The sequence below is a fragment of the Pygocentrus nattereri genome, chromosome 1, assembly GCF_015220715.1.
Source record: "Pygocentrus nattereri isolate fPygNat1 chromosome 1, fPygNat1.pri, whole genome shotgun sequence".
NCBI lineage: Eukaryota > Metazoa > Chordata > Actinopteri > Characiformes > Serrasalmidae > Pygocentrus > Pygocentrus nattereri.
Window position 1 is genome coordinate 27,074,416 of NC_051211.1, and position 12,721 is coordinate 27,087,136.

General features: G+C 43.1%; 1 protein-coding gene across 5 annotated transcripts in view; it reads left to right on the top strand.

Annotated features, from left to right (window-relative positions):
• LOC108411720 (cytidine monophosphate-N-acetylneuraminic acid hydroxylase-like) overlaps positions 1-5,618 on the top strand; it is a 40,072-nt gene extending 34,454 nt beyond the window's left edge. For all 5 annotated transcript variants that reach the window (XM_037541483.1, XM_037541485.1, XM_037541487.1 and 2 more), the window contains 2 exons: positions 4,468-4,583; positions 5,153-5,618. In XM_037541483.1, coding sequence (XP_037397380.1) covers positions 4,468-4,583; positions 5,153-5,339 — 303 coding nt within the window. In that variant the 3' untranslated portion in view covers positions 5,340-5,618. The remainder of the gene's footprint in view (positions 1-4,467; positions 4,584-5,152) is intronic.
• Positions 5,619-12,721: the final 7,103 nt, after the last annotated feature.

Sequence of the window (12,721 nt, forward strand, 5' to 3'; positions counted from 1 at the left end):
GTCCATTAAGAAATATAAATGAATGTCTTATTTGTTTATTCCCTAAATAATCTAAATATAAAATAATCTAATGTTAAGTGATACTTTTTCAATCCCACAAACGGGGAAATTCCACCTCTGCATTTAACACATCCATGAAGTGAAACATCACATACACACTAGTGAATACACACACACACGCTAGGGGGCATTGAGCACACTTGCCTGAAGCAGTTGGTAGCCCTATCCAAGGTGCCCAGGGAGCAATTGGGGGTTAGGTGTCTTGCTCAAGGACACCTCAGTCATGGACTGTTGGCACTGGGGATCGAACCTTCTTCGTGACCTTCCGGTCACAGGGCTAGTTCCCTAACCTCCCGCCCACGACTGCCCCAATTTGATTTGGTATCAGAATTATTCTCCCCTTTTTATGTTTAGATCCAGTTAAAAGGAAAGAGGGTGAGATTCTTGATGAGGTGCTAATAGATCATGTACTACCAATCAGAGCGGGAAACAGTGAATAGCTAATTACCTTTAAATGAGAAGGCCCTATTAGCTCTCTGGCTCCACCTGTTCTGTGTTTGGAGAGGAAAGCTAGCTAGAACAAGTCCATGCTGACCTAGGTCAAAAAAGATCTGAGAAGCTTTCTTTTGTTAGTCTCTGTACTTTGTTTGTTAGTTTGTGTACACCTTGGGTTTTAAACCACACTTAAAGGTAAAGAGGTCTTGAACTGACCATCGAGAGAGCTCTTCAATCTTGTCTCAGGCAAGTAGAGGGAGTTAGTTGATTTAGCACAAGCCAGCCTCAGAAATCTGACTGCACCCAGAATCCCTCAGTGGAGTAACAGCTGCTAAAGGCATTTCAGGGACCTTGGAGCTCACTGGAGGCCCTTTCACTATAATTATTATTATAATTATAATTATTCAGTAATTGGACATTTTCAAATATTGGATTATTATTCAAAAATCAAAATCTGATAAGAATTTGGCTACAGTTTGTTAAAATTGTCTTTTTATGCTAATACGTTCCATAAAGACATCACAGGACCCAAAATCCTCTCCTTGGATCACCACCTTATCGTGGTGGAGGGGTTTGCGTGCTTGAATGATCTTAGGAGCTATGTTGTCTGGAGCAAAAGCTCCTGGTAGGGTCTCCCATGGCAAACTGGTCCTAGGTGACAGGTCAGACAAAGTGTGATCCATAATAACCCCTATGAAGACACAAAAACAGGACTTGTGTACCCTGCCCGGAACAGGGTTACCGGGGCCCCACCCTGGAGCCAGGCCTGGGGGAGGGGCTCGCCAGCGAGCGTCTGGTGGCCGGGCATTTACTCATGGTGCCCGGCCGGGCCCAGCCCGAAGGAGTTACATGAGTCCCCCCTCCCATCGACCCACCACCAATGGGAGGGGCAGTAGTAGGGGTTCGGTGCGTTGTGGATCGGGCAGTGTCCGAAGGCGTGGGCCTTGGCGTTCTGATCCTCGGTTGCTGAAACTGGCTTTTGGAACTTGGAACGTTACCTCACTGGCGGGGAAGGAGCCTGAGTTGGTGCGCGAGGTTGAGAGATACCGGCTAGATATAGTCGGGCTCACCTCAACACACAGCTTGGGCTCTGGGTCCAATCTCCTTGAGAGGGGCTGGACTATATTCTTTTCTGGAGTTGCCCATGGTGAGAGGCGGCGGGCAGGTGTGGGCTTTCTCATAGCCCCTTGACTCGGTGCCTGTATGTTGGGGTTTTCTCCGGTGGACGAGAGGGTAGCTTCCCTACGCCTTCGGGTTGGGGAACGGGTCTTGACTGTTGTCTGTGCTTATGCACCGAACAGCAGTTCAGAGTACCCAGCCTTCTTAGAGTCCTTGGGAAGGGTGCTTGAAAGTGCTCCTCCTGGAGACTCTATTGTCCTACTGGGGGACTTCAACGCTCACGTGGGCAATGACAGTGAGACCTGGAGGGGTGTGATTGGGAGGAATGGCCTCTCTGATCTGAACCCGAGTGGTGTTCAGTTTTTGGACTTCTGCGCAAACCACAGTTTGTCCATCACGAACACCATGTTTGAACACAAGGATGTCCATAAGTGCACATGGCACCAGGACACCCTAGGCCGCAGTTCAATGATTGACTTTGTAGTCGTGTCATCGGACTTGCGGCCATGTGTTTTGGACACTCGGGTAAAGAGAGGAGCTGAGCTGTCAACTGATCACCACCTGGTGGTGAGTTGGATCAGGTGGTGGGGGAAGATGCCGGTCAGACCAGGCAAGCCCAAACGCATAGTGAGGGTTTGCTGGGAACGTCTAGCAGAAGAACCTGTCAGATTGATCTTCAACTCACACCTCCGTCAGAACTTTGACCAGATATCGGGGGAGGTGGGGGACATTGACTCAGAATGGGCCATGTTCCGTTCCTCCATTGCTGAAGCGGCTGACTGTAGCTGTGGCCGTAAGGTAGTTGGTGCCTGTCGGGGCGGTAATCCTCGAACCCGGTGGTGGACACCCCAGGTGAGAGATGCCGTCAAGCTGAAGAAGGAGTCCTACCGGGCATGGTTGGCCTGTGGGACACCAGAGGCAGCTGGCAGGTATCGACAGGCCAAGCGATCTGCGCCTTCAGTTGTTGCCAAGGCAAAAACCCGTGTATGGGAGGAGTTTGGTGAGGCCTTGGAAACTGACTTTAAGTCGGCTCCGAAAAGATTCTGGCAAACCGTCAGGCGACTCAGAAGGGGAAAGCAGTGTGCCACTAGCACTGTATATAGTGGAGATGATGTGCTGCTGACTTCGACTGAAGACGTCATTGGGCGGTGGAAGGAATACTTTGAGGACCTTCTCAATCCCACCGACACGTTCTCCAGTGAGGAGGCTGAGTCTGGGGACATGGGAATAGGCTTGTCCATTACTGAGGCCGAAGTCGCTAAGGTAGTTAAGAAGCTCCTTGGTGGCAAGGCTCCAGGGGTGGATGAGATCCGCCCTGAGTTCCTCAAGGCTCTGGATGTTGTGGGGCTGTCTTGGCTGACACGCCTTTTCAACATTGCGTGGACATCGGGGGCGGTGCCACTGGATTGGCAGACTGGGGTGGTGGTGCCTCTTTTTAAAAAAAGGGACCGGAGGGTGTGTTCCAACTACAGGGGAATCACACTCCTCAGCCTCCTTGGCAAGGTCTATGCAGGGGTACTGGAGAAGAGAGTCCGGCTTATAGTCGAACCTCGGATCCAGGAGGAACAGTGCGGGTTCCGCCCTGGTCGTGGAACACTGGACCAACTCTTCACCCTCTCCATTCTGGAGGGTTCATGGGAGTTTGCCCAACCAGTCCACATGTGCTTTGTGGATCTGGAGAAGGCATTTGACTGTGTTCCCCGGGGTATTCTGTGGGAGGTGCTTCGGGAGTACGGGGTACATGGCTCTTTGCTACGAGCCATTCAGGCCCTGTACAAACAAAGCTGGAGTTTGGTTCGCATAGCCGGCAGTAAGTCAGACTCGTTCCCAGTGAGAGTTGGACTCCGTCAGGGCTGCCCTTTGTCACCGATTCTATTCATAATTTTTATGGATAGAATTTCTAAGCGCAGTCAAGGGATGGAGGGTGTCCGGTTTGGTGACCTCAGGGTCACATTGCTGCTGTTTGCAGATGATGTGGTCCTATTGGGGACATCAGGCCGCGAACTTCAGCTTTCACTGGATCAGTTTGCAGCCGAGTGTGAAGCGGCTGGGATGAGAATCAGTACCTCTAAATCCGAGACCATGGTTCTCAGGCGGAAAAGGGTGGAGAGCCCTCTCTGGGTCGGGGATAGGCTCTTGCCTCAAGTGGAGGAGTTCAAGTATCTCGGGGTCTTGTTCACGAGTGATGGTACAAGGGAGCGGGAGATTGACAGGCGGATTGGTGCTGGGTCAGCAGTGATGCGGGCTCTTTACCGGTCTGTTGTGGTAAAGAAAGAGCTGAGCCATAAGGCAAGGCTCTCGATTTACCAGTCGATCTACGTTCCCACCCTCACCTATGGTCATGAGCTTTGGGTAATGACCGAAAGAATAAGATCGCGAATACAAGCGGCCGAAATGAGTTTCCTCCGCAGGGTGTCTGGACTCTCCCTTAGAGATAGGGTGAGAAGTTCAGTCATCCGGGAGGGACTCGGAGTAGAGCCGCTGCTTCTTCACGTCGAGAGGAGCCAGCTGAGGTGGTTCGGGCATCTGGTTAGGATGCCTCCTGGACGCCTCCCTCGGGAGGTGTCACAGGCGAGTCCACCTGGGAGGAGACCCCGGGGAAGACCCAGGACACGCTGGCGCGACTATATCGCCCAGCTGGCCTGGGAGCGCCTCGGAATCCCCCTTGGAGAGCTGGTGGAAGTGGCTGGGGAAAGGGAGGTCTGGGCTTCATTGCTTAGGATGCTGCCCCCGCGACCCGAACCCCGGACAAGCGGAAGATAATGGATGGATGGATGGAGGACCCAAAATGACCACATGCATGAATTTGACCACTGAGCTAATTGATCTGGTTATGTTTTACTGTTTATTTAGATCCAGAACAGAGTGGGGGTGATAAGGCATGTGGTTTTGAACGGCCTGCTGTGGGACGATCTGTACATTGGCTTCAACAACAGAATCAGCCGAGATCCAGATATCTACCACCACAGGTACACACACAAATACACAATACAGACACACACACAGTACACACACATAATATATACACACATGACACACACCTGAACCCAGTCTAATGCTGAACCCAAAGCGATAGTTCAAAAAGTCCAATTGCCCCATTTACACCAAACATCAATTAACAAGTCAATTAGCCACGACATTTTGGTGTTTGAAGTTTGCTTCGTCAGTTTTACACTGGAGCTATGAGACTAATGTAGCTAATGAGTAATGGAAGCTTACCCCACCTGTTAGCATGGTGCTAACTGCATGTCATTACAAATTTGTCTAAAATCAAAATTAAAATCATTATCTAAAAGTTAAATTCAGTAATCATACCTATTGCTTGCTTATCATGCGCTATTGGCAGGAACATTTTTTAAATGTCAGAAATGAGAAATAAAACATTGTTATTTATCTGATATCTAATAAGAAGTCTTGAATTTTTGGCCTCTTGAAGTTCTGTACATACACATACACAGCCTTTACCACCTGCCTGTGTCTGCTGTAGCCTCCAGTCAGTGAATCCGAGACTTTAAATTTGTCTGATTTTGTCTTGCAGGTTTTGGAAACACTTCCAGTCAGAGCTGCCACTGTCAGCACCGGACTGGGACAGCTTCCTCAGAAGCTTTTCCACGCCACGAAGCACAAACACACACCTCATCCTCTGGGATTTCCGCTCTGTGACGTCTTACTTGTGGCTGACGTTTTATTCCCTATTACGAAGAGTGTTCCGCGACTTTTGGTAGGGTCATTTGTATTAGCTCAAGTGCTGTTTATACTTCACCCAGTCTGATGTGACGCAGGAGATTCAGTCGGATTCATCTAAACCACTTATAAGCAGTGCTAATTATTCTATTATTGATCACTACAGTAGATCGCAACATTAGACTGATGTTTTTGGAACAGCCATCAAAGCACATAAAACACTGTGAGAACAACATTTACTGTACAAGCTCTCTTATTGTGAGAACACTCTTACATTTACATAATTAAAGGGCCTTTATCAGGCAGGTTTATTTATCTAACACTCTTAAAAAATATGTTTTTTTTAAAGGTTCTTTAGTACCTTTGTGAAAACGGTTCTATATAGCGCTTGTAAGGAGGAGCGAGGAGGCGGACGCACACGTTGAGATAAGCAAGCTTTATTATGGGCAAATCCAGAGTCATAGTCAAGACGGTCCAGAGTCAAAGAGCCAATACGGACACATCGGGATTCAGACATGACAAACTATAAACAGACTCAAGCAAACAAACATAGACCAATACATTCATACAAAGACTGGCAAACACAAGGGGCAAACACCGGGCTTAAATACACGGGACAATGAGGGACAGGTGAACACAATCAAGGGCGGAGTAACAAAACCAAAACAAACGCACATGGAGTGGGAGGAGCCAATCGTGACAGCGCTAAAAAGGCTTCTTCTATTATATCAAACTTATAACAAAAGAAGAGCCCTTTTTAGCTCTATATAGAAACCTTTTTAAAAACTTTCTATATAGATTCATCTACAACACATTCTCTATCAATATGAAGAACTATTTTAAGATGCAAAGAACCTTTTAAGCATGCAAATGGAGAGTTCATGGCTTTATGTAGAACTGCTGTCTTTACTAATAAAGTCATAAAGTCACTGGCAGTGATTAACACACTGGTGCCTTTTAGTGCTGCAGTATTTTCACCTGTGTCATAGGCAAGAGCCAATCAAAATCAACATGTAAACGAGGTGATGCATATTAAAGACTCACATCAAGTAAAGCTACAGTTGGCAGCCAAACAACAACAAAAAACATTAAATTACTTAAGAGAAACCAGTTAATAACCACCACACTCATTTCCTGTAAAAGTTTGAACAGCTTCAATCACTATCAAGATATTCAGCTCATTTTATTTCACAATAATGTTACTTATTTTTATTACAAGGTTGAGTGATGGTATCTTAGAATAATTGTAATACTACTATTTTAATAGAAGCCAATCTAATGGCTGAATATCGTATCATGTAACATTCTTTGTAATGTTTTTTTTAATGTTTTTTAATGTTGTTTTTAAAGCAACAATGTTGTAACTGCCTCCTGTGTTAGATCAAACTATGCTTAATGTAATCTGCGTAAGCAAGAAATATAGCATTAAGCGCAGTGGATAGAGAATGCCAAGATACCAGCAATTTAACTAGAATTTAATTAGATTTAACTTTCACTTATTTCAGCATCAAAACATCAGAAATACACCTCTTAGCTAGTAAAAGCTAAGACATTAGCTTGGCATAATTATTTTTAATATTTAGCTTTAAATTTCACAACACATCAGCTAGCAAGATGGGGGGGTCCCAAAAGGCTATACAAGGCCCTGCATATCAGAGGTGTATTCTGGGTCAAAATCATTCAGTGACTATTAGACTAGTAGCAAAATAAATGTAGTAAAGAATAAAATAAAACCACTCCAGTGATTCTCCACTCTAGCTCATATTAATCAAAGTAGTGGTGTTCAAAGAAGGGTGGTTGTGAATATTATATAATTTATAGTGATTATGTTTAATAGAGAACAAAGTGACCTCGCAAACTGGCTCATTCTTGCTCCGTCCAGTTCTCAAGAACAGAAATGCCAGTCCAATAGAAAACCATTAAATACATCTGGTATAAGTCCCAGAACATCTACACTGTGATATCAACACATCAGGAAAACACAAAACACCACTACTGCCTGCTGGACACCACCAGAAACCAACAGATCCTTGTCATGGCTCTCTATGATTTTTCCCAGCAGGGTAGTCTCTTGATGTGGTTGAAAAGTTCACACTCCATCTTACCATTAAAAATCTGATGAGCCTTTGCTAGTCTGTAATAACATGTACTGAGAGTTTCTTCTTGATCAAGTTTCTACATATTTCCTCCTCTGCAGCATGCCAAATACATTTCCCATCTGACACTGACTGGCTGCTCTCCTCAGATCTTTCAATGGAGATCAGCCGCTATTGGTTTTACATTTGTGGTTTCTTGGTTACATCTTTGGTTTACATCTGTGGTTTCATTTCCTTTCAATTGAGATACATTGAGCTATTGCCTCAAGAAAATGCCTGTTTCTGTTTCTTTTAGCAGGCTAAACTGATACATCTTAACCTTTATAATTTTGCTCGGAAAGATAATCACTAGTTGCTTTTCATATGCTCACCTCCAATCATGTGGAGATCACACATTTTTCAATTCATGTGAAATTAATTATTCTCAATAAACATGCAATTACATGGTTATTTCTGTGTCTGGTTGTCTAAATACAAAGGATGGATAATTTTACCCACTGACTCAGTACACTCTGTTCTCCCTACTGTTAATCATGATAAATAGTGGAAACTCTGAGAATAAGAGTTTGACGTAGTATGTACACAGTGTTACAGTTTTAAAATGTTCCATTCACTTTCTTGTAACGGAAAGCAAGCTGCAAAAAATGGTGAACAAAATAGTTTCTATGATGTCACAAAAACCAACATATTTACCTATGCCAGCCTATTCAGAATACAGCGGTTTAACACACTGAAGCTCCACCAGGGTTTCATTCTGAGCTGTTTTTGAGTGAAGCCCCATAGAGGACAGCCAATCATAAAAGAGGTTGCATTTACATATATCACTCTTACAAAATACCAACAGGCAGTTTAATTCTGAGAGGTAAAGAGAGGTTGGATATGGTGATGTAAAAATGATTTATGGCTGTTTTTGGTACATAAACGTGCATGAAAATACACATGTGCACCTTGGGAAGGGAAAAAATGCAAGAAACATATAGGATGTAGATCTGAAAGCTATTAATGTGGTAAGGAATGCAAATGCTTTGAGCTACTACATACCATATAACTCCACTTATAACACATAAAGGACTTGTGATATGCTATTACAATGCTTGACAGATAACAACTGTAATATCTAAAATCTAAACCCCAACACAGCATCCTTAATAAAAAAAACTTTCATTCATAAAATAGCAATGGGTGACTTAGTTATAAGCGAGGTGAACATGGTGCAATTACAAGCTATACCATCCACAATGGCACACAATACAATAAAAACAGCAGAGGGAAAACAGTGGCCCGCAAGTGCCCTGCCTACGACCACATTCCAGGTAACAGACACTGCTGATGTCAATACAATTACTTGTTCCATAGCTGTAAACTAATGAATATGTAGGTAGCATTGAACCAGTTAAGTCACTATTGACGCTAATGCACACCAGCTTGGTTGGTTACTCCCATCGATGCACATGCACAGACTAAGTCCTTCCAACAGCGACAGCAACACTGCAAACAATTCCCGTACCTGAGTGAACTTCTCTCCCACTATGAACCATCACACCTACTTAGATCACGAGGTGCTGCTCACTACTCGTACCTAGAATTAATAAAGCTACATCGGGGGGAGGGCTTTCTCATACAAAGCCCCACAGCTCTGGAATAATCTTCCTGTTAATGTTTGGGACTCAGACACAGCTTCAGTTTTTAAGTCTAGGCTAAAAACTCACTTGTAAAGTCAAGCCTTGGTGATTAGTCTTCCCTGTCAGATCTAGACCTGCCAGAGTCTCTGCTGCTCTGTTATACTGTAATCTGTGGTCAGCCACGCTTTACAGAACTGACTGCGTTTTTTCTTTCCTTTCTTTGCCGAGTTGATCAACTGCCTATCTTGTGCATTTGATGCTGTTGCCTCTTCTGCCTTGATTGGGTACCGCTGCTCACCAGCCTTCTGGACCGGCTTGACCACCACTGAGCTTCTTGCTTTACAACGCTGTGCAATCCTCACCCTCAGATCTTTCTTTTCCCACTTTGTACTATAAAACTTCATACTAATAATGTTTGCTATCCAGTGTCGACTGTAGGAGGATGGGTTCCCCTTCTGAGTCTTGGTTCCTCTCAAGGGTTCTTCCTCTTTAGGGAGTTTTTCCTTGCCACTGTCGCTGCTGGCAACGCTCATGCGGGCTTGGACCTGGATTTTCTTTTCTTTTCTTTCTGTAATACTGATTGTTCTGTAAAGCTGCTTTGTGACAACATCTGTTGTAAAAAGCGCTACATAAATAAATTTTGCTTGCTTGCTTGCAGGACATGCTTCCCAGTCACGCCGCTCCAGGTCTCCCAGTCATTGCCAACATGAGCATTGAAAACTCCCAGTAAGACTATAGAGTCTGTAGGCGGGACCCTTTCCAGAACTCCACCCACTCACTCTGAGAAGGCCGAATACTCCGACCTGTTGTTTGGTGCATAAGCACACATAACAGAGGTCAGAGGTAATAATAATCATAATCAGAGGTCTCTGTGATTTTAATTCACACTGGGGCGACCCTCTCGTCCACTGAGACAAACTCTAACTGCATGGCTGCCAGCCGGGGACTCGTCAGTATCCCCACTCCCGTCCAGACCTTTTTCGCCCTGGGAGACCCTACCAGGAGCACATTGCTCCTGACAGCTTGGCACTGAAGATCGCTAGACCACACAAGCCCTTCCACCACATCAAGGCCACAATCCAGGAAGGATCCTTCTATATATGGCCACTTAAAAAAAAAAATAAATAAATAAAATATATATATATATATATGTGTGTGTGTGTGTGTGTGTGTGTGTGTGTGTGTGTGTGTGTAATAAACCTGAGTTTTTAAGTGGTCAAATATGTAATAAGGGATTTTAAGTCCTTCTATACATTACAAGATATTGTTATTCACTAACTACAGGGACCTCACTGCAAATTGGCTGAGTAAAAGCTCCTCTAGTGACCAACATATTGGAGACAGCAGCTGCCAGCTAGCTCTTCCCCTCACCTCCAGGTGAAGAAACCTATGTGCTCAACCTGGTCCCTGTCCCTCATCCTCTCCCCTCCACTTCTGTTTCTCCTTCACTCCCCACCACCTCTTTCTCTCCTCTCACTTTAACACACTTTGTTATCAAATTTTTTTATAAGAAATGATTGTTACTTTTTACACGGTTAGAAATAAAGGTGGTGCGCAGGTACATTTTTTGTTCATCAAGGTACAAACAATGTAAATGTTCTCTCAAAGGTACAACAGTGGTTTTAAGGTCCAGTTGTGCGCCTTAAGTTTTGCCCAGGTCAAAATTTGTACCTTTTCATAACAGAATGTTTAAAAGCAGAACAATAAAATAAAAAGGCTGGAGCCAAGACAGGGTGTGCAGAGTCAATACAACTAGAAAATATCATTTCAATGGATTATTATTATGGGAGAGTTATGTTCCCTGACTAAACGTACTGAGATGTACCTTCGAAAAAATCATGCTGTCTGTGGTTTTATTCCATATTCTACTTTCTCTTTACCCTGGGGGTTGATGTTTAACAAACAACTGTCACGTCCAACTATACACACACACACATACACACTCACACACACACACACTGAAGGCTCAGTAAGTTGTAGTTTTAATAAAATGTTTTCTTAAATCACTACCTTAATCATTAAAAGAGTTAAAACCGTACAGATAATTTCTGTTTCAATTTTAATCTTCTCACTAAGTGTAGCACCCGTTTAGCTGCAGTTACCACATAGAGTAACAGCTGCTTTACCTTCAACAATATGGCTGGTTGCCAAAAACTGCAATGCTATATATATATATATATATATATATATATATATATATATATATATATATATATATATATATATACGCTATAAATAGGCTGCAATGGGTAAAGCTGCAATAAGGCTATGGACCAGTATATCCAGGTTCAGTGGGAGGTGAGGTGTATAACAGCATACACAGGAGACTGTGGTAAAGTTTCAAAAGGAGTGGACACTTTACTGTGGGATGAAGGTAGGTCTACAGAGTTTCAGAAAGTAAAAAAAATAACACTTAAATGAAATATACCGTTTTTTTCACTTATGTCCCCTAGTTTAAGTTGACTCTTGAAAGTATTTAATTTGGTTAAATTAATATTGGTTAAGATTTATTCTCTTTTTCCCTTACTTTATTTAGTTTAATTTAAACCCATTAGCTTTAAATAGAATTCTCTCTTTAATTAACTTATTTAGTTAGAGTTTTTGTTTAGCAGCAAGTCAAATACAGATATCCAACACAGAACAAATATCAAAAATAACAAAAATAGTGCTTGTGCTTGTGAGTGAAAGGAAGGTAAGAGTCTTTCAGGCTAGCATTCTCCTACTTCACCAGTATGTAGTGAAGATGATTCTCAAAAAAACAGTTCAACTCTTGGGTGGCTCGCCATCTAATTCTCAGTAGATCCACCAGGTACCGTCTCCCCGGATTCTGATGGTCCCCAATAAAAAAACCTGACCTGTTTAAACAAAACAGGTATGGTAGCAACTTCTCTATACTTAAGCCTAAGTGGCTATAACACCTTTCATTTCACTGTTACATGCAAACAATACAATTACACATAAAAATGATTAATAATAACCAATACTCTTTTTTCCCCCAGGTTCAGAACATCAACAGGTAAGTATTAAGATATTTATACACATCTCCATATAACAATCTTTTTTCTCTTATGTTTTTGCAGGTTGTGCATTAAAATGTATATATATATATTGTCTATGTTTATACATCATGTATGTAAATGAAAATAAAGCTCTTTGCTTAATTTCAACAATTATTCTGTTTGTTGACAAACACACTTCCATGAAAAACAAAGGAAAATGTACCTCTGGAATGACCTGGAATCGCGGCTGGACTCTGGACTGTCTCAACCCAGCTTTAGCCAGCAACGGCTAAGAGTAAATAAAACACATTTTACTCTACAAACTCCACATTTGCGCTTAGAACCAAACTAAACTTGATTAAACCAAACTAACTCAACCGAAAATATAAGTTCACTTATTTAAGATATAAGTTCACTTATTTAAGGCATAAGCTAAGTTATCATCTCATTTTAACTTCTCTAAATGCTTACAAATACATTGGGGGGGGGGGGGGTCCCGATGGGCAGCACAAAGCAGTGGGCGAGACAACTAAATTCTCAGCTGTAATTCATTGTAGCAGCTCGAATAGGAAGCGGAGTTGTACTGAGTGTGCGGGACAAGAGGCAACTTCTCAATCTCGACTGGTTAAGATTGGTGGTGCAGCACGTAGGTTAGGCGAAAGTTAACCCTTCACTAACCGGGAAGTCTTTAATGTGAATTATATTA